This window comes from Panthera uncia, chromosome C2 (assembly GCF_023721935.1).
Source record: "Panthera uncia isolate 11264 chromosome C2, Puncia_PCG_1.0, whole genome shotgun sequence".
Taxonomy (NCBI): Eukaryota; Metazoa; Chordata; class Mammalia; order Carnivora; family Felidae; genus Panthera; species Panthera uncia.
Genome location: NC_064810.1, coordinates 92,220,194 through 92,242,951, shown reverse-complemented (window position 1 = coordinate 92,242,951; position 22,758 = coordinate 92,220,194). Strand labels below are relative to the sequence as shown.

The 22,758-nt window shown below is 39.6% G+C and overlaps 1 protein-coding gene across 5 annotated transcripts in view; it reads right to left on the bottom strand.

Moving 5' to 3' along the window:
• The window catches only part of PLD1 (phospholipase D1), a 213,622-nt gene that overhangs the window by 126,423 nt on the left and 64,441 nt on the right, over positions 1-22,758 (bottom strand). For 4 of the 5 annotated variants that reach the window (XM_049628563.1, XM_049628566.1, XM_049628567.1 and 1 more), the window contains exons 2-6: positions 10,878-11,068; positions 10,490-10,617; positions 5,670-5,815; positions 5,305-5,410; positions 3,961-4,026 (exon numbers count right to left, since the gene is read on the bottom strand). In XM_049628563.1, the coding sequence (XP_049484520.1) occupies positions 3,961-4,026; positions 5,305-5,410; positions 5,670-5,815; positions 10,490-10,617; positions 10,878-11,037 (606 nt within the window). In that variant the 5' untranslated portion in view covers positions 11,038-11,068. Of the gene's footprint in view, positions 1-3,960; positions 4,027-5,304; positions 5,411-5,669; positions 5,816-10,489; positions 10,618-10,877; positions 11,069-22,758 lie in introns of those variants that run through there. The other variant, XM_049628565.1, reaches the window with a different exon arrangement.

Below are 22,758 nucleotides of genomic sequence, written 5' to 3'. Positions count from 1 at the left end.
TGTCTGTCTCTGTCTTTCTGTCTGTCTCTGTCTTTCTGTCTGTCTCTCCCTCTGTCTGTCTCTGTCTGTCTTTCTCTCAAAAATAAAGATAAAAAAAGCAAACCCCAATAACACATTTTGAAATTTAACAAAGATTGTGTTGTCCAAACTTTTCAGTGTATCTTTAGTGATAATAATTCCATTCTCTATTTGCACAAGTGATACTCAAGAACATGAATTAATGATCAATTTAGCTGGACAGTATTCCACTGGGCTTATTGATCTTTTGAATAATGCATTAATCAATTTTTTTTTCAAAGAAACTTGTGAAAAATACAATTAAACATTAGAGAAACAGGAAAGTAAATGACAAGGGACAAGCAAGTAACCCAAGGGGTAACAGCAAACCCTGGAAATTACCTGGCAGTCATATACACACTACTGTCCTACCTCATCTTTGTACTAGAAGAGAAGGAAGGTGTTCAGCAGTCCCCTTTAAGCCTGAGGTAACAAAAATTCTAGCAAGTGCCAAAGTAGGAAATTCTCAGAAGGGACACAAGAGCATTGGGTTGGGCAGGGCCTTTATGGTGAGGCTGGGAGGTAGGCTCAACTATGCCAGGAAAGACTGCCTTCACGGTCAGACGGTTAACACCACACTAGAGAGAAGAGAAGATGGCTCATCTGTGGAGGAAACTGAGAGGCTGGACTCTCCTAACTCTTAAGACTCAATCATGAGAATGACAACACCTCCCTTAATTCGCAGGCGCAGCTGTTTAACAGTACAGCTTCTTTGTTGGCATGGATACACCTTTATTCATCTCTACCTATTCTTCCCCTCAAACTAAATTCATTCACCTCACAAAACATGGGAGGGGTAAACTCAGTATTATTAACCTACAGGATGTTTATCTTCAGATTCCTTCCTTCCAACAGGGAAATTAGCTTGCAATTAGCCTCTCAGAGGTAAGGAATCTGAGTTACGACAGTCAAATGACTTACCGGAAGTTAGCAACATCATCATATCAACCTAGGACCCTTCTCTTGGAAATTATGCACTTTGTTCCATTTCTAGATTTTAATCTTCAGCTACAAAAATTGTGCATTTACTGTTTCTAATGACTCTTCCTTTAAATTCCCTGGAATCTAAGCATTTTCCAGTTATTAATTAAAATGCCCAGCTAGTAGGTTCAGTACTAGAGCTAGCACTAATCAAATTTAGAACACAAAAGGAATTCTGCTTGAGATTTTGTATGTTAATTGAGTAAATAGGTCTCTCTCTTTCTTTTTTTAGCATATTATGCCTTGAAGAGAGTCAAAATACATTTATCCCTATTTTACAAATGAGTAAAGAAAACAGAATGAATTACCAATAATCTCTGAGGGAACTATCTGATGTTAAATCCACTAAAACACTAAGATGTTCTATTTTTCAGAACCTCAAAGAGTATAAAAGAAATTTTATTTTATTTTTTATGTACTTAATATTTTCTTTTATTTTACTATTATTTTTTAATATGAAATTTATTGTCAAATTGGTTTCCATTAAAAGAAATTTTTAAAAAGTCATTCTCTGGGGTGCCTGGGTGGCTCAGTCTGACTTCAGCTCAGGTCATGATCTCACAGTTCGTGAGTTCAAGCCCCACATCAGGTTCTGTGCTGACAGCTCAGAGCCTGGAGCCTGTTTCAGATTCTGTGTCTCCCTCTCTCTCTGCCCCCACCCCCACTCACATTCTGTCTCTCAAAAATAAACAAACATTAAAAAACATTTTTTTAAGTTATTCTCCTGAATAAAAAGTTACTTATCTAAATACCAACTTAGCCAATGACCATATGAAAATAAGAAAACTTGTCCATGTCTAATTTCACTGAAATTTTATTGAAATTTGAGATATGATCCTATCTGATCCCTTGACCTATGATCCATGACCTCTGGCCTAAAAACCCAAATTAATTTCTAATAGGTTTGCTTTACACTTATAAAAATAAGTTAATTATATATGATTGTATAAAAATAACTTTTAATATGATTTTATAGACAAGAGTTTTAATATTTCTCACAGTTATCAAAGGAGACACAAAGATGCCAATCTAATTTGACAAATATGAGGCAAAAGCCCATAAATCTAGTCTCCAGGCCACAGTGCCTCACAGGAAAGTTAAATAATGTTAGAAGATTAAAAAGAAAGAAAGAAAGAAAGAAAGAAAGAAAGAAAGAAAGAAAGAGAGAGAGAGAAAGAAAGAAAGAAAGAAAGAAAGAAAGAAAGAAAGAAAATTAAGATGTATCTTACAAAAGTTTGAATCATTTTGGAGAATTCTGTTCTTGGGATAGATAAGTTGCCATCAAAAATGTGGAGTAACATAAATTAGGTGAGTTGTAACCAGGTTTTCCTCTCCAAGGAAATGTTTAGAAGACATTCTAGAATTTCTAGATACACTATGGCTCAACTTTGGAAAATGTTTTATGATTGGAAAATAAATTAAAATGAACATTTAAAAAAAGGTAATCATCATTTAATCAGCATTAGAATCCAAAATGTAGTACTATCCATAGAAAGAGAAGACTAAACTCAGCAATCACTGTTTCAAAGCCACAAGAAATAGTACAAGTCACAGGCAGGCAGAACAGTAAAACAAATAGAAAATTATTGCATACTGGTACTAGTACACATTTAAATAAATCTCTATTAAAGAAAACAGCATATGTGATTTCAGCGAGCACAACAGGAAGCAGCATTTTTAGCAGGAGAAATAGCAGTTAACTAATTGTAAATAATAGCAGTAATATCCTTACTCGTTATACTCTTTCAAAGATGCACATTCCTGAGTCCTAGGAGGGAAGAAATCCCTCCCACCCTCCTCCTCTTGAGATCTTCTGGTTGGACCCATGTTGCCAGTCTCCCTGGGAAAATACTTCTCCAGGATTATGAAACCACATACGTTCCTTCAAGTCCATCAAAAAGACATACAGCAAACTACTGTAGAAGGGGGACTGTGGCTCGGCCCCAGATCCTTTGTGTGTAAAGGGGACCAGCCGGGTACACATCCCGGCCTCCAAATAATACCCTGGTGGGCAGCAAGTCACCAGAAAACTCCAAAGAGTCCAGGTGCTCTTGCTTCCTTTCCTCAATACACAGACAGCTTCCCTTATGTGACACCACTGTCTAAACTGGAGGCCACATCTTGTAGGACATATCCGTGTCTGTCCTTAAGTTCCACATACACCACATGCGTACGTTCAACCTCACAGCAGTACCGTTTATAAGACACAGACACAAAAACACAATAATCCGATATCGTCTCAGTTACCTGGACCTTTGATAATTGAGGGTGAACCCTTTAAAAACACCCCACCTCCAAGGCCTCTAAAAGGGCTGAGCTTATTGTTTTCTGAGAACTTCTATAAAAGCCTACCCCCTTCTGTTTGCCAGCTGTGTGCCTCCCAGCTGCTTCTAAGCCCCACCACCTCTTTTCTCTTATTTCTCGGGAGTTTTTTCTCTCCCTAGCTTTTCCCATGCTTCTCACTTTCACATGAAAAGACAGGCCCTTTATAAGCATCGCAGGCCAATCAGATGGCCAACCAAGCACTACGCTCTGTCTAATCTTTGGGTATTCAACTCTGCTCAGCTGTTTTCATCACTTATACTCAGTGTTTTTTTGGTTTTTTCTTCAGGGTTAGAAATGCTTTGGGGCATTATTCTGGAAACCTGAGAAGAGAAGGACATTGATTTCTAGATAATCTAGCCTAGACCAGTGTTACAAGTTCATCTAGACACATCAATTTATAGTTGATATTTTTAAAAACAGCATACTGTGAACTAGATTATTGCTGTCAAATCAACTTTGCATTCATTTCATTAATTTTAACCCGAGGAATGCACAAGTGGATACAAGCACTTGTGTTGATAAAATGATCCAAAATTTAGCAGCCAATTTATGCTTTTACAAAGTACTTCAAAATTTAAGTCACTGAACGGTACTTACTGTTGCATGGTAGTTTCTATACATGGGCATTTTCAGTAGCTTTGTCAAATAATCTTCCAGTTGTTTCTGTAACACAAATATAGGAGATAAGCGATAATGTCCTCATACTTAAAATTTTAAACAGTGACAGTGGTGTGACCACTATCCAATCTTTACTTCTGTAATTTATTCAATTATTTGTTCAGATTATCAGTGGACAAGGAATCTTGAATAGCACTAAGGAGTTATTTCCATAGTTCCCCTGGACTTTTATTTAAATTGCTTTCTGCTATTCAACTTTTCATGTGCTTAGGTCTTTTACAAACTGTTGAAGAGGCCCAAGCTGTATATTCGTTCAGTCTTCCATAATCACTAGCACAGGACTTGCCCATAGTAGACTGTTTTAAGGCATTTATTGATTTTATCAAAAACCTCGATTTCCTTAATTTCAACACTGAATTTACTACTGGTAGATATACTGCAGTTTTTTTAACAGCTCTTCAGGGGGAGAGGGGGGGAAGTTTAAAAAGAGAGAGAGAGAGAGACTTTCTAGTACTTATATTCTGATTTCAAATATGGTCAAATGTGGGAGGTTAATGACAATCACATCGACTATGATGATGTGTGGATGTACTGTTAAAGCCACAGCTTCTCATTTTCAGCTGCATTTTCATGTAAGTGTACACAGTAACCCCAAACTGCAGAGTTTTATATGTCCATGTATCGTGGAAAATATGTATTCTAGATCCCTAAAAGGATTTTAAACAAGATGACAACTATACAAAGGAGAAGTCAAATATCCCTTTCAGGATAAAAGTTTCAGATTACAAAACAGAACTGATATTTCCTTGTTAATTTTCTACTGAAAAACAATTCATCTTCTACCTTGTGTGGCACCATATCACTGAGGCAGAGCACCTGCTCCTGGGGCTTCTGTCCTACTCTTCTCTGACCCTAAGGGCCCCACTTATAGTTTGGTAATTAGACTTCACATATACTTGGGACAAGCTACTATGAAGTCTGGAGCAAACGGATAGAAATAAATGCTTTTAAAGGAGTATATCTCAAAACCCTCAATGGTGAGCTCAAGCTTGACTCACAACCAGCCCAAAGAGGTTCCTGCAGAGGAAAACTTCTTCATAGAACACTCTTCCTCTTCTGGGAAATGCAACCATTCTGAGTGCAGCCATTCTGACCTGGAGAAGAAGGCTGCCTAACAAGTTCCAAAGATGCTAAGCTAGCCTGGGTGAGGGATCAGGGGGAAAAAAAAGTTGCAGCCAGGTCCCCCTCACCTCCCAGGAGCCGCCATGTTTCTACAGCGCTGCAAAATTATATTTTGAACAACAGAAGACTGAAAGGGCTTACCCTTCTACCGAAGAATTGTTCTTCTCTGATCATGTTTTCAGATGAACGGGGCAAACTTGGCATCTCTCGAGGCTCTTCTTTGACATTCTGTCTTCTAAACGTGTGCCTAACACACACACACACACACACACACACACACACACACACACACACAATGGAAACATTTATTATTCTTTGAGTATTACTCTCATTTAAATGAAAGCATAAATATGAGCATAAAAGCATTTTATGCTTATTTTTAGAAGAGCCTGTTTAATAGAAATATCCACCAACAACGGACAAGTTAACCCATAATATAGATAAAACACTCTTTCCATCCAGCTTGCATACTGGGATAACTTTATAATTAATTCTGAAACCGTTACCTTCTGGTGGGAATGGGGATTCGGATAAAAGCTTTGTACTTGAGCAGCTCTCTATGAAATTCTTGAAAGTGTTTGAATTTCCTCTTAACTTGCCATTTAAATTCCCCATGTGTTAATTCAATAGTGTAAAGATTGATACTTGGTACCTGCAGTGATCAATAAAAATGATTGATATTTTAGATAACAAAGCCTAAAGTCTTTCAATGAACAATAGCTCAGACAAGATGTTTCCTAAAACAAGTGGTTACAGAAATAAAATGTCCTTAAATATATATACATATATATATATATATAATGTACATAATATACATAAGACAAACTCTGAATCACACCAAAGATAAACTTCCACAAGTCGTATTGCTCTAAATACACACACAGCCCTGAAACAAGAAATCAGGTAAAGGAGACAATGAGTGAAGACCCTAATTAGATATCAGGGGTGATTTTGCTTATCCCAAAGTATAAACAGTGAACAGACTACTGGAGCGGGTGAAAGGAAAGCTGGAGGAAATGGATTCCAGGAGCATGATCTTAGCCAGCTACTCGTCCTTCACAGATGACATTAATGCCTTCTCCTTCTGAAACATATTCCAAGGTCCATCCCTGTCTACAACATCTCCTTGCTCTGAAGGACCACCAGTGACCAACAAGGTACAGGATGATTAGAGGGGAAAAAGTGAAAGACTACGCACAAAATATTTTTCCCAATTACTTAACTAAAATGAATCCCCATTTAAAATTTTAAAAAATATTTCTTATTAAAATGCAAATATATCTTGGTAATGATTTCAATCAGAACTAACAGGCCTGGGGGATAGTTTTGATACAGTACAAAGTGTTAGGAGACTGAGGGATGTTTATAAAGCGGAGGAGATCTTGAAGGAAGTTCCGTGGACAGGGGGATGGTGTGTAGGGTGGCTAGGCAGTGGGCACTCTGGACTACCCAAAGGACACTGGCCCTTCCTGGAAGATTTAGGCACCAAAGATGTTGGGGGTAGGAGAAAATAAATGTCTCCTCTGCTACTTTATTTATCCAGGCTCTCGTGTCAGCAACCACATGCGAGATTCCTGGCCCTCAGTCCTGTTTTTTTTTTTAATCTTTTTAAATTTTTTTAATGTTCATTTGTTTTTGAGAAAGACAGAGAGAGACCGAGACAGAGAGCAAGTTGGAGAGGGCAGAGAGAGAGGGAGACACAGAATCCAAAGCAGGCTCTAGGCTCTGAGCTGTCTGCACAGAGCCTGATGAGGGGCTCAAACTCATGAACCACGAGATCATGACCTGAGCTGAAGTCGGATGCTTAACCAACTGAGCCACCCAGGCGTCCCCCACAGTCCTATTTGGTAACTTCTACATCTACACAGAGTGGCCATGCTTTACTATATAAAATATGAGCAAGAGTATCAATGCAACTTGTGCTCTTAAGTCTGAAATCCAGCCATATCACTGATAAATATTCAAATGTAGCATTTGCTTCGCCTCTAGTTAGGATTCATGACAATTACTACAACCGGAAGTAGGAAAAAAACCAGTTCTGGGGTTCAATATTATATGTTGCCTTTTACTTACATTCACTTTTACTTTTACATTACTACAGGTGTCATCCTCCATCATGTATCACAGAGAAGAATGCAGGAAAATTCTGAGTGGCCAGAAACTTTGCATTCAAGTGAAAAATGCTCAATTTAAGATGAACCAAATAAATAAGAAAAATTATACAATTTAGGAAAGCTACTGCATTTCCAAGGATTATATTTACCTATCTCCAAAAACTGAATACTTCGAAACTTTTTCAAATGCCAAGTTTTAGCCCTCACATATAAATCCAAGACTTTGTACACCAAACTTCTTAGCAATTGTGAGGTGGTATGATACGATGAAAACAAGCTGCCACATCCTTCTTGAAGATTTTAAAGGCCTGAAACCCTGTGGTGCAGCCTACCAGCTGTGATGCCTCAGCCAAGCGTCACTTCTGTCAGACAACATCCCAGCCGAATTATTGGAATTCTCTGGAATTGGAATAATCTGAAGAGTTTTAATGAAGGGACTGCTTATAAAGATGTGATAGGGGTAAGGAAACCATAAAGGAAGGACAGTAACCTGGGACTCTGAAGGCATTCCTAGTCCTGAAGGAACAAGATGCAGGGCCAGGTACTGGAACAAGAAGGAGAGAACCATGTAAGGATGGCTGCCTTGGGGAAAGGGGTGCCTTTGGTCAAGGGACACAGTCAGCCCAAGGTAACCCCAATCTCCTATCTGGGCTCTTCACTGTCTGAGCCCTACCAGAGGACAAAAGCAGAGAGCCCTGAGGGGCAGATCACAGGGTAGAAAAAGGTAGGAGGAGGCACTGGAGGGAAAATGGAAGATCTCCAGCCTGAGAGGGCCTGAAGAACACCTACCTCATTGGGCTGTCACAGAAATAAAAAGAGAAGGGCCTTGCCTTGAGCTAGCACATAGAATGTGTTCAGTAATTAGAAAAAGTGTGTTTTTATTTACCTGGAATCACATTTATACTGCATGACTTTAGTTCATATTTCTTAGTAAACTAAACATGAAGTAGGATAACGATGATCCTTAGCGGGGCGCCTCAGTGACTCAGTCAATTAAGCATCCGACTCTTAATTTCAGCTCATGTCAGGATCTCACAGTGTGAGATCAAGCCCACATCGGGTTCTGCAGTAAGAGTGCGGAACCTGCTTAGGATTTTCTCTCTGCCCATCTCCTGCATGCACGTGTGTGCTGTCTCTCGTTTTCTCTCAAAATAAATAAACATTAAAAAGAAATTTAAAAAGATGATCCTTAGCTTTCTCACAAAGACTCAGATTAGAATAGGACTAAACCAAACTCACCTAACTAACAGAAGAAGAGTCCAAGCACAGAGAAGTCCCTGGTTTGGGGGTCTTGAATATTTATTTATCTTTGTGAATAACCTTAGGAGACACCTACTATTAATAATAATATGTAGTATTAGTGTATGCTTATGTAATACTATAAGGGCCAAGGATGGGCCACCCCAAGATGGGCCACTTTGTCATGAAGACTACTTTGAGTTAAAAACCAGTCGAAACCCAGCAGATCCAGGAAAAGCTCTTTACCTCCCCCTCAAGTGCCTAGAAAGAATTGAGCTAGAGGACCTGCTCCAGGAGGAGAGCCACCATCACAGATTATATGATGAACCAGCTATGGCAGACAGGGAAGAACTAGCAAGGCCTGTTTGATCAAAGTTCTCCATATGTCCCACTATTTCCAAGTGGCCTGGTAAACATTTGTTACCAAACATTTGCTCTTTGTCATCTCCCTGTGAATTGCATTCCTTCTCTTTGAAGTCCCAGATGTGCCTGTATTTGGAATTTCCACGTCTGTGTGGATTGCCCATACTTAACGAAATCAAATTTGACCCATGTTAATGGGTCTCATGTCAATTTGAGTCTTAGTCCAGCTAGGAGGATCTTGGAAACAGACAGAACCTTCTTGCTCCCCAACAATACAATATGCAATACCCTTGCATAAGGCTGTGTATTATTATTATTATTATTATTATTATTATTATTAAGTCCTCATAAGAAACCTATACGGTGGGCACCGTTACACCCATTATTTAGCATTATTCACATGTGAAAACTGAGAAACAGAAAGATTAAGTAACTTGTTGGAGATCACAAAGCAAAGACAGGATTTCAACCATGCAGTCTGGCTCTGGAGTCTGTGCATTTCACCCTCTGAGCATGCGTATCCCCTCTGAACTAAAAGCTAGTAGGCAAACTAAGAAGGCAAAGGCCACATCAGAGACATTTCTGAGTGCATTGTGCTCAGTGGTATATCAGGAAGGTAGAGACCCCCCTTCATATAAAGGGCCTAAAGGAAAGGCTGCACACAAAGGTGGGTGTTAGGAGTCAGAACATACACACAGGTAGGTCAGGACAGGCCACTAAGCAAAACTATCAGGACCCAGGTAACACATGCCATTCTGCAAAAGACAAGGAGGAAAGGCAGACAGAACCTGTCTCTGGAGAAAGGCTGTTCTACACTTCCCCTGAGGCAGGAGCAAAGGTGGCCTTAGTCTGCCGTGGCCAGAGCTCAACCTGAGGGGACAAAGGCCACCTGCCTGCGGCAATGCCCTCTACTTATCAGACTGACAACTGTGATGTACAGTCATTAACAGAGCAATGGTGGCTCCCCTCACAACCTAGTCTAATCCACACCAAAGAGTGATGCTTTGCTTGATGAAGTCATCTTCATGGAAGATGTCTTCCAGCACTCAGGCCCCATGAACAGACCTAAAGGACAGGTGCCAGGAGCAGATCAGAGAGCAGCAGAAGATGCCAGCAGTATTCTCTCAGCACCGTCTCTGGGTGATGACACTGGTCGGTCCAACATCCTGGCTTTTTTTCTTTTTCTTTCAAGAGCCAGGCAGCATCATTATTTTCTTGCTAAACCAGCATTAGGAAAGCTAAACTCTTCCTTGGCTTCTATGTGACGGTCTAGGTGGAATGGTGATGCCCCAAGAGCCCACATTAAACAGAAAATCGAGGAGAGAGGAGGACTAGGAGTGGCACTCAGCAATTTATTAAAGTCATAAATTGCCTTAGGTGCGTATTTAAAAAAAAAAAAAAAAGCATTTTCCAGAATGAGGAAAAAGGCATATGAGAATCAAGACTCAACGGAAAGCAAATTCTTGAGAGGTGAACAGGACTTACAAGTGATTTGAAAAAAAAAAAAAAAAAGCTAAAAACATGTCATAGCTATGAGGAAGGAAAATGGAAGTCAGTGTGTTAATTGGTATACGTGGACCAATACGAGGTGAGTCCATAAATGCTCTGACCCTTGTTGTAGATGTAAAGCGCTCCACTTCCAGAACTTGGGCTTTTATTGGACAGCCGGTGAGATACGTCTGTATATTAGGCTCCTTAAATCCTTGAGTCTTATAAATAGCAGAGAAAGGAATACACACTAAAAAATAAACAAGTAAATAAGGTTATTGCAAGGACACAATGATATTGTAAGAATACACGATATTAGCATAACTTGCCTTTTATGGGCATCTGTTTAAGAATCATAACCTGCTACAACAAGAATACAGCTAGTGAAATGGTCTCAGCCCAGGGTAGGACATCAGCAAGGATGATCAATCATTTGCTGGTTATTTCAAATCTGCTCTCTGCCAGGCAACTCTGAGAAACTCTCTTCTCGCTCAGACCACCAGTCTTTACCTTCCTGTATCTTGGGATCGCTGGGAGACACATCATAATCCACCTCTTCTCCCTCAAAGTGCAGCTCCCGTGTGTCCAGATTTTCTATCAAATTACTCATGTCAGCAGCGATTTTCTGCAGTGCAGAGGTATTTACTCGTGGCTCATTTTTCAGTGACATGTTGGCTTCAGACAGGGTAAGAGCAAAGGGGCTGGGAAAAAAAGGGGGGTTACAAGGATTTATTATTTTGGTCAAATAAAACCCTATTCTACAATATGAATCCAGGCTTAGATACAGCATATGAAAACAAGTCAACTAGCTCTGTGTGAGCCCCAGTTTACTCAAACAATGTTTTCATTTATTTTCCTCTTTAACATTTAAAAGATTCCTAGCCTGTAAATTAAATTGGAGTGAGATCCTTAATCACAAGTACAAAAGAGAAACACTACATTGAATAAATGCCAGCATAGCTTTCACCCAATTTCATTAAGTTGGATAAATGAGGAGACTCCAGGGAGACTGGTTTGGGAATGGTTATTCAGAGAAAATAAATTGATACTTAACTGTAACAAACACACGGAAAAATATCACGTGAAATTAAGCAACCTTAAATATTTTCTGAAGACATTTTAGGGCATTTTACAACAATTTCAACAAGCAGATTTAAGACATTTTCATGACAGCATAACCTTTTCCACATTTCCTCTGTAGGTGATATCCCAAGCAAAGTGTAAATACTATCTTTTCGAAACATGAGGTTCGGGCCATGACTTTCCATGACTTATAATAATGTACGTGTCTTGAAAGGTAATTGATTAGTCTACCTATTCTGAGATACTGGAGGTGCTCAAATTGTACTTCTCTCCTTTTTGAAGAAAACCAGTTCTATCTCATTTCGACACTTAATAACACAAGTCTTTAAACATCAGTACCCAGGAAAGAAGAGTTCATTTTCATGTAGATTTTATTTTTTCTTTAAATACTAAGATTTAAACCTTGAGCGCCATCCTCAGAGCTGAGTGACAAATTCATACTGCTGGAAAGAATCGCTCTGTTACAGCCAGGCCCTAAAACAGCAGGTTTTTCATACCAGCAATTCCACCACACATGTCCATTCATTCCTGCAAATCACAAACATTTACTGAGCGTCTGCCATTCACTGTGAGAGGCAATGAGGAAATCTGTAAAGATGAATAAGGCTGGTCCCTGCAGTTAAGGAGCTCCTGACATGGGTGAGAGGAATAAGCTACATAACCCCAAATTCATTCCTGGCCTCCTCCAAGGTCCAAGGCCTTCCTGAGAACGACATGTGCTGAGTGGAAGACCCTTGGCCAGGTTCTCTCCTACAGGTGTGATCAAGAAGCTGGGGGTCTCTGTGGGAAACGCTAAGAGAGTCTTGGCCAAACTTGGACAGCCCTTACTGTAATCCGTCAAGTCTCAGGAACCTATACTGCCGTGTCTGGTAGAAAGAGATTTTGTTTGGAAATTCAGAAGACTGGGCTGGAGGAATGTGGCTCTGGTTTGGCCAGAGATACATAATTAATATGACAAAGTTCTCTGTGAAGTATGTAATCAATCATGTTTCTTTCTCCACATTGGCCGTAAGGAAGCTTGCAGCCATATCGATGGCCCACTATTAGCAAAACACAGGCCTATCCTTGCCTACATCACTTCCCTTCAACTTTCTTCTCCACTTCTCATTTATATTATAATAACAGTTTATGTGTACCAATCACTTCATATGTACCTGGCTTGGTGATAAGTCCTTTTTATACATTATCATGTTTATCATCAATAATAATCTATGAAGTTTTGTTATTTCCATCAAAGATGACGGAAGTTTATCAACCCCTCTTTACAGATAAAAACACTGAGGCATAGAGAGATTACGTAATTTGTGTCCAAAGTCACAGAGCTAGTAAGGTGAACGGATTTAAAAACCAGGTCTCTCTGACCCAAAAGCTGATCTTCTCAACCACAGTCTTTATCTTTCTGTATAGTTTTGGTAGATATGTAAATGCCCCTGGAACAGATGGAAGTTTCAGTAAAACAAGTGCTCTTAGGCAAGTTTAAATGGGAAGAATAGGAAATGACCTCCTCTTGATGCTCAGCACCTCAGGATGGGCCCATTTACACTCTCAGGGCCATGGTAACTCCTCTTGGTAATAAACTAAGGAGGTTGAGCCATCTCCTCTAAGGTCCTTTTAACACTGGAACCTTAACTATAGACAAAAAAATGCTATATATATTACTCAGCTTCCCCTTATAATGTACTTACTTTAACCTAAGAAATTAACCCAAGTAGTTCTTCATATGAATACGAGAAGCAGGTGGCAGATGTTTCCTAATCTGCATAATTTAATGACTGTCTGTTCAGCTTCCATCGAGGAGCTTGTTGCCTCTGGTCACAATTAAAATATTAATTTCCTTCCTTCTCGATTCAACAAACACTTACTAGATGCCAACCGTGAGCCAGGTTTTGCTTTATTTAAAATACAAGGTAATGAGAAACTTAAAGGAAATGAGACAAGGAAAAACAAGTAAGAAATTACATCATATCGTTGCTACTCATGAATTTGTAAGCCCTTTTCTATTGATTAAACTGTCTTATGGTTAACTCTGCCAACTTTCCTAGCACAGCAAAGGAAAACAAGGGTTATTCCAATGACTTTTCTTTTGGACAGAGTGTCAGTGTTAAAATGCATGTTAAATTTAAGATACACAGAGACTAGAATAATTATACACTGCAAGGTAACTGGAATAAATAGTACAGAGTCACTAGCTAAAGCTAAAATAAAAATCAGTTTTCAAAAAGAAAGAAAAGAAGCATATAAACTTGTAAGAAACTTAAGAGTGAGAAAAGAAGCAGAAAGGTAGCCTCTTATCATTTATATTCAAGTTTTTACTATGTGCTAATAAGCACAATTTTAGCACACTTATTTTACGATACTACCTGGTATTTATGATTATTCTGAAAGAGTTAGATAAGGAACTTGGCCAAGGTCACGCAACTTGTGTCAGTGTTGAATTCACTTATTTATAAAGCAGATTTTCTGGCCCTGAAATCTCATGGACTTGGTTATAGAAGTTCATAATTATTGATTTTATTTAATGGGTTGAATGTCTATAAATAAATCTTTTCTATAAAGTTTAAGTATCATAACAACAAAAGATGTTATCTACTTCAATCACCATACCTTGGAAGGAATCCTACTAACTCTGTAGTCATTATAATTAATAGAAACATATCCCGACAGCCTCCTATAGTTCTTCTTAGCCTCTTGTTTTTGTGGTTCATTATATTTTATAAGATCACCTGGAGTTTCAGTGGGCCCAAATGGTTTGCAGATTTTTTTTCTAAGCTTTTGTGAAAACTTTACAATTGAATAATCAAAATGAACCAAATTGTTTGTCTATCACTGCCTTCACTCATGTCCGTGGTTGCTTTGTGTTGAAGCATCCATTGTGTGAAGCATCCATTGTGTTTTATCCATCAATTGTATTGCTGCTTTCATTCTTGAATATCAAACTGTAAGGCCATCGACACTCCTATGTTGTCAAATCTTAATTTATTAGCCCATGTTTTCTTTCATCCAAAATAATCTGTAACCGTGGGTGAGTAGCTGCCACAGTTACAGTCCATCTTAACCAGCAATGGGATAAGGCCTTCAGTGTTTACCCTTGAGATAATGTAATTGATTTCGTTATCTCCTTATAAAATTATACTGCAAGATCATTATCTCTCTCGGTACCAAGTAGAGATGGTGCCCATGGAGCAGTAACAGCAGCTGTGTTTTATTTTTGTTTGCATCTCTATCTGGAAAGTAAATAGGGTTGTTTTTTTTCTTTTCTGGTATTGAATACTAGAATTAAAATTTTTTGCAGGGAACATTTAATTACTTCCCGTTATTCAGGGGTGAAATCAGAGAACTCTAGAGTTTTTTCTGATCTTCATTTTCAACATCACTGGAAAATAGGACATCAAAGGAAGCAGATATTTTCCTTTCTGATAGTGTGTGTGTGTATATATATATATATATGTATATATATACACACACACATACATATATGTATATCTATTAGTAAATATAGATATATTTGATAGTCTTATTGTATTTTAGCGAAGGCATTGCATATATATATATATATACACACACACAATAATATATATATAATATATATATATGCAATGCCTTCGCTAAAATACAATAAGACTATCAAATATAACTACTAATATTAAAATAAATATTAACATTACTCAATATTAGCTGAGTACATACTAAATGCCAGCCACTATTCAAAAAGATTAATTGCATGATCTCCTTGAATCCTCACAATAACCTTAGCAGCTGAGTCCTATTCTTACCCCCATTTTTAAGATAAGATGAGAAGCTTAGATGGGCAACTTGCCCAGAGCCGTGCAGCTGGGAAGTGATGGAGCTGGACCCAACCCTGGTCGATCTGGCTCCAAAGTCCAGCTACTTAACCAGCCAGAAGTAGAACTGGGGCTAGCAGGAGGGACAGACACTGAAGACTTTCACTCCCATTTTACATGCTCATAGAGTAAAACAGTTCAAAAAGGAACAACAATAACCCAAAATAACACTCATTTTGTGAAGGTAACCGATTTACTTCTTGTTTCCCTTTCTAACAGAACATGCAGAGTTCCCCATATTTTTTCCAATACATTATTTGTGCTTACCTAGAGAAATAAATGGAATGGATTTCCAAACCAAGAATCATGTTTGAACGTGAAATGAATTATAATTAGATCATTTAAAACCAAACTGAGTCATGGGGATTTCTTGTTTTCCCATTTTTCATTATGATGAAATTAATTGGTGGACCCATACTACATAGCCTCCCCAAACACATTATATAGCAATGATTTGTACAGAACTGACTCGATGTTCCTTGAAACGCAAACATCGTAAATGTGGATTCAAGTACTAAACTCAATCTCTAGTGACACAGTAAACCTTGGATAAATATTTTTTTAGTTGAGCTGACTTTGAATAAAGTAAATGATATTATCATAGTTTACATTCCAGATGATATATTTTAAGAAAATAACACATCAAAAAAATAAAAAAAAAAATTCTTGGTGTTTACTTGGATCTTTGATTTTTTTTAAAAAAGAACATTAGTTCCACAAATATCAATGGGGGGCTTACTATGCACCTTGGACAGATAATTAAATGTCCGTGGTGGAGGGGACAGGCCAGATGACCATGGTTGTTCTACCCTTTTTATCAGTGTAACCTGGGCAACCCGCAGCCTCCAGGGTTTCAGCATCTCATCTGTAAAATGGAAACAGTGCCACCTATCCTTTCCACCTCAGGAAGCTTGAGGAACCAGTGTCATAATGCACACACATCTACAGGCCAAAGTAATCTAGGTTGCTAATATTCCCTTGAATTCTATTAACAGGTAGCCCCTGAAAATTAACCTTAGGGAAGTTTCTTTCATTTCAGTATTTTTCAGGGCTGACAGGCTAGGAAATATCCTGCCTTTCATCTCTTAGTTAGCTCCCAAATTAATGTACCATCTAGCAACTGTCTTCCTGGATGGGCTCCTCTAAGAATAGGGCTCTCCCATTTAACCCGTCCTGAAATTTTCTGGACTCAATTCCCCCATTTGGAGAGAAGCCACCAAGACTTTGAGTGAAAAAAAAAAACAATCACCAGGCATTAATCAGTCAAGCCCAGTTAATGCATTTCCCGTTCTTTGCACATCTTCCTGGCCTCATCTTCCTCTCCCTGGCTGGTAAGGCATTACAGTGTCCCTTGTGTCTGTGGCAGTGACTCCTGCTCCCTTTTGGGTCCAGTACCCTTTGTGGCTTTGATGAGATTTATGGACCCCCAACCCCAGAAAAAAAATGAATATATCCTGACACACAGTATTTTGCATATATTTTCATAGGTTCACGGATGTCCCTTTCAAAACCTTAGTTTAAGAAGCCCTTCCACTGAGCAGTAATCATGAGCTGAGGTGCTGATGCGTCCCTCGTCCCACCAGATGAGGACACTCTAAGGTGGGGGAGGGTGAGAGCCAGACTGTTTACCCCCGACACCTTGCTGAGCACCTGCTCAATCAATATTTATTGATTAAATGACTTCATCAGTGAGCTATCTACTGAGAAACCAGTCAGCTCCAGGTTATCCAGTGAATGCCACAAAGACATTTCCTTCATACACCACAAATACTCTCAGATGGAAAAGCCATCTGGTTGAAAGAACTCCAAGAGGAATATAACCTGCAAGAAATACACAGGCTGCTGAAGCAGTAGCAAATAAGACCGTGAACTGCTATCAGAGCTAACTGTGTGCCAGGCTTCCACCAAGAGCTTTTCACGCGTCCTCACAACAAGGTCATGATGGAGGTATGGCTGCTATTCCCCCTTTACAGATAACAAGACAGGCTGACCAAGGTGACAAGTCCGAAGGTCAGTAATTCAGCTCTCAGCACAGCTCTGGCTGACTCGAAAGCCATCCCCCTGTTCTGCTTCCGTGTTCTGCTTGTACCCATATCAGGAAAAGGAGATGCTCTGTGGAATCATAGTTCCTTGTGTGCATAGCCTTTGAACTCAGACTTGCTGTCACTTCTATGGTTCCAGGAACTATAAGTATGATTCCCAAACACTATCCTCCCTCTGAGTTTCAGATCTGATCTGACCTTGGGGCCCCCAGAGCCTAGCAATCTCCCGTTTGCTTATCCTTCCTTCCTGGTTTCCTATCACAGCCTCCATTTGGTCTAACACTGACACTGCTATCCTCCCTGAGGGTCAAGATTGCAGATGATGGTGCTAAATAACCTAGACTCACTGTGCCCACGGGACAAGAGTTGGAAACCGTGCGTTCTCCCTTTTCCCTAGCTAAAAAGAAAAACAAATCTATAATTACACAAAACAAATTTTAGCGTGGAAATCATTTCTTGATTCTCATGATTTTCCCTGAATCCTTTGACCTCCTTGGATGGCCTCTCTTCTCTGCCATAAGCTTTCTTAGCCATTTCCGTTGACATGCCCTAGGGTTAAATATTCCCCTTTGCTGTAGTACCAGCCTCCTTTGGTTCATCTCAGTCATAACTTTGAATTCAAGTGGATGTTTTATTTCCAGAGGCAAATACAAGTGTTAAGGGAAAGGGATCTCTATTTCAAATATAGGTAGATAGGAAAGTATTCCCTGTCATTTATTGTCTATTCTGGGCCAAGCACTAAAGGCACGTTACATATATTTCTTCTAATTCTCGTGATAATCTCACTTAGAATTAGGGACAGAAGGTTACTGAGGCTGCACAGAGATGAGTGGCAAGGCTGGTCCTGGGGCAGAGGCCACACTGATGGTTCCACACTGCCCGCCTCCCCAGCCTCTGCCACTGGGCTCCACGGAGATACACATCACTGCCACTGTCCCCTCTTCTCCTCACACCACCATCCATCTCTGCCTCCTTCAGGCTGAGGGCAGGGCTCCTGCACAGCGTGCACAGCACATGGTCCAGCAGGAGCTGGTGTGGCTCCAGCACCCCAGCTCCACCCACCTCTGGCCAGACCCACAGAGACACTGGCTCATCCTCAGGCTTCCGGATTCTGAGGCAGCAGTGCTACACTAGAGCTGGAACCCAGTCACCTCCAGAGTTGTGTGTATGGGCAGAGGGAGCATGGGGAACTGAGTTACACAGCCTGTGAGATCAGGGGAGTTAAGGTCCTGGTGGACACATGCCCCTCCCCTACCCTCCCTGCCTGACTGCACTGAGCACATGGGTACCACACAGCCAAGCTAGAAGCTTTCTATGTGACTGAGCAACGAGCTGATTTTCTTGTGAAGCTATGGCAGCCAGGCAATACACCACCTTTATGCTTCTTCCCTCTCTCTTCCCTTCTCCCCTCACTCTTGCTGCTGGATAAAGCCCACCATGCAACCTTAGCTCAGACTCTATTATCCAGGAAACTTGGACTAGGGTAGTGTTGAAACCAACAGGAACCATGAACCACCCTGCCTCCTGCAGACATCCATTCTCTGAAGTTACTGGTAATAATAAACAGAAAACTTGCATGGTGCTTTTGTGTCAGACACTGATCTAGGAGGTTCGCCTGCATTAACTCCACCGCCTTTACTATTCCTAGCCCCTTTTGACAGACAAGGCAACTGAGGACACAGACAGGCTAAATGACTAGCTCAAGGTCACACAGAAACCTGATGGGAGACAACTGCCTCGTTTGCTCCTATTGTTGCCTTGACTAACCTGGACAAAGTCACTTTAGTGCTCAGTTTCCTCACCTAAACATTGAAATGAATACAACAGAGACATTATTGGAAAAAAGACTCCCCTTTCAGCATCACTAAATGCCAGAGAAAACAACACATTCTAAGCAACCCCATCCAGGAGATAAAAACCTACCCCAAATGCCAAGGGAATTTAGATGTTCTGAGCAAACATCTAAGTAAGATTTGCTCCTGCTTCCATTAATGGCAATACATATAAACATTTGTATTTGGAGGGGAGGGCCCCCTCTTAATTCCAAAGTTTATTAAGTGTATGTGAGAGACTTTGAATAAGCACTGGATTGACTTAAATCAATAAGGATCCCACAGGGAAAATTCTTTATTAAAATATAAAGGTATATTATTTATTAAAATAAAAAGGTAATTAACATGGCTTAAAAACTGTGATCAGACTTCTGAAAATAACATCATTTTGTGTTTATGGGCAATTTTTTATGGCCAAGAGCAGAATACCTATGTATTGTGCTGGGTCTATAGGAGAGGAAGCTAACCACACATGAATTTATAGGAACAAATAATGTGCTCCTTGAAAAACTAAGTAAACCTTTTTTCTCGCTAAGGTAGACTTAGACCACCAATGATTCAGTGCGTGCACATGAACAAAATAAATACTTTTTCCAAAATAAAAATGGTTTTAAGAAAATTTTTCTTTCACTGGCTCAAAATATTAAATATTAGTTTTAGTGGGTACATGTTGGTTTTGATAAGAACACATGTTGATTAAGAAGCTAAACTGTGAATTCAAAGGTTTGACTTTATCATTTTCTACTATCATTGCTTTCTTTTTTCTTAAAACTGATCTTTGCCATCTTATGATGGCAGCCCCATTCAGGAAGAACCTGCATTCCCTCATGTAGACTTTGTCATTAAAGTTCTTTCCAGCTGTCTAAACTTCTTATGAATCCTCTCTTTCACTTCTCTCCAAAGGAAGAAACAACTTCCTTCTGAGTGAGTTGAGGCAAAACTGAGCATTTTCTGTGATATCCCACAAATCTCGCCAATGAGAAGAATGGAGCTGGCAAACACATGTGTAGACTCCTCCAGACATTCCCCCGTGCTAATGAGCCCTCAAATTTTGTCATGGCTGCTGATAAACACAGCAAAGTCTTATATTTTTTTTACCCATTCACATACTTAGAAAAAATGTCTGTGGAGGCAGCAGACTATCACTGAAGGTATGTGATTTTGAGTCAAACAGCTTGAATTCTGAATCTGCTTATGCTGAAACAAGTCTCTAAATCTCTACATCTCTAAGTCTCAGTCTCCTAATCTATAAATGGGTAATGCTGTTGGAAGTAAAGAATTGGAAGAATTAAATGATATAAAGTGAGTGGCTTGGAGTCGGGGCTCTAACAGATGCTGAAATAATGTTAGTTATGCCTCTGACCGAGTCCCTGGTACCCACATCAGAGCCCAGTCCCCTCCTGAGGACAAGAACTAGCAGTCAGAATTGAATTCTGAGGATGGTCTGATGTCACACACTATAGAAAACACTGCCACAAATGTCTGAAAACAAAATGGATTAAGCTGATGTAGCTGTCTCTTTCCCAGTACAAACACAGAATTGCTGAATAAACTGCAATCATATTTTAAAAATACTTAGTTAAGGATAAAAGCTAAGGCAGCAACAACAAAAGCAATCATGAAGGAAACCTTCAATTTCCAAGGATGAAGAAACAAATGAAAGTCAGATGAGTATACTGGAACTGAAGCTGAAGGCGCCCAGGGGTTTTGGTCTTGGATAAAAGAGCTGGGATTACAGGTCTGTCCCCACATGAATGTTAGCAGACATGACCCCAGGACGATAGGAGGCAGGTGCCTGGAAGCCGGACTCCCCGAATAACCTAGAGCCTCAAAGAGTTACAGTGTTTAAAAGAGACTAGAAGAACTGTACCCAGCAGCCCTGGGCAGAAACTGCATGGAACTGAGGTAACTACAAAATGAGAAACTTTATATAAAACTGATCTAGGATTCCAATTTCTGGCTTTCAGTGATGGTGGTGTAGCCCCTATTAGATCCGCCAGCCATTCCGCAGATGAGGACTACAAATTCAATTATAAAAAATAACTGGCTATAGAACAACCAGAAAGAAGCGGGAAATGGAAAGTAATCTACGTTTGGAAGAAAGGAATGGCACCGCTTTTGTCTAAGGGCAGACTAAGTCCGAGCCAGGTTCGGTGACTAAAACTCAGAAAATCCATAATCCTGCTTGCTTGGAGAACCAGATAACAGGCTTCCTGGCTTTCACAGCAGCTGAAAACTGAAGTGGGAAACCTTGGAAAGGAGAGCCACAGAGGAGGAGTGTCAGATTCTGCACAGGCTGACTTTGAACCATGCAGGCGTGGGTACACTCCAAAGCAACTCAGATAGTACCAAAGTGACTTCAACAGAGGTTTCCGCAGCTGCCCACCACAGGAAAGGCAGAGTTTGGAGTTTAAGTCCAGCCAAATCAACTGCCCACTCAAAAACCAAAAACCAAAAAAAAAAAAAAAAAACCAAAAACAAAAACCTCTTGAACAGAACTGAATTGAGCTTCTACAATATCTCAGTCATAATGTCACCTAAAACTATTAGACATGGATATAGAAATAGAAAAACGTGACTCATCCTGAAGAGAAAAGGCTATCGTTAATGAAGACTCATTCTAAGATGTTAAAATCAACTGATAAGGATTTTAAAGCAACTATTATAATAAGCTCAAGAATGTAAAGGGAATCTCAATAAAAGAAAAATTCATTGGATGGGCTTAACAGAATAGCAATGACAGAAGAAAGAATCGTGAAATTGAAGACAGATCACTAGAAATGATCCAATCTGAAGAACAGATGAAGGGGAGGGGGAAGGTTTCTAATAAATGAGCAAAGCCCCAGTGACTTATGTGATAACATCAAAAGATCCAACATACATGTAATTTCAGGCCCAGAAAGTTGGGCTAGAGAAAAAATGAGGGCAAAAAAAACTTTAAAGAAATAATGGCCACAAATTTTATCAAATTTGGTAAACAAATTTACAGATTTAGGAAATTCGGTGAATCCTAATCAGGAATAAATACAAAGAAAATCACATCTATGCACAATAAAGCCAAGCTGGTAGCATATAAAGAAAAGAGAAGATGTCAAAAGCAGCCAGACAAAAAGGACTTACAAAATTTAAGAGAACCATACTAAGGACCACTCCTCTCTCATCAGAAACGAATAGAGGCTATAAGACAGTAAAATTATATCCCCAAACTTGATAAATATGGAACCAAATAAATGAACATGTGTTATTTTTCCTGAAACTAATCTACTAATTCAAATTTCAAAGAATTTCTCAGAGAACTTGACAATATGGCCCTAAAATTCATAACAGAAGAGAATTAAGAATAGGCAAATAAGCCTTGTCCAACCAGATATCAAGAATTATTATAGGGGTGGCTGGGTGGCTCAGTCAGTTAAGCGTCCAACTCTTGGTTTTGGCTCAGGTCACAATCTTACTTTGTGAGTTCAAACCCCACACTGGGCTCTGCACTGACAAGGAAGAGCCTGTTTGGGATTCTCTCTCCCTCTCTCTGTCCCTCCCCAGTTCTCTCTCTTTCTCTCTCTCTCTCTGTCCCTCCCCAGTTCTTTCTCTCTCT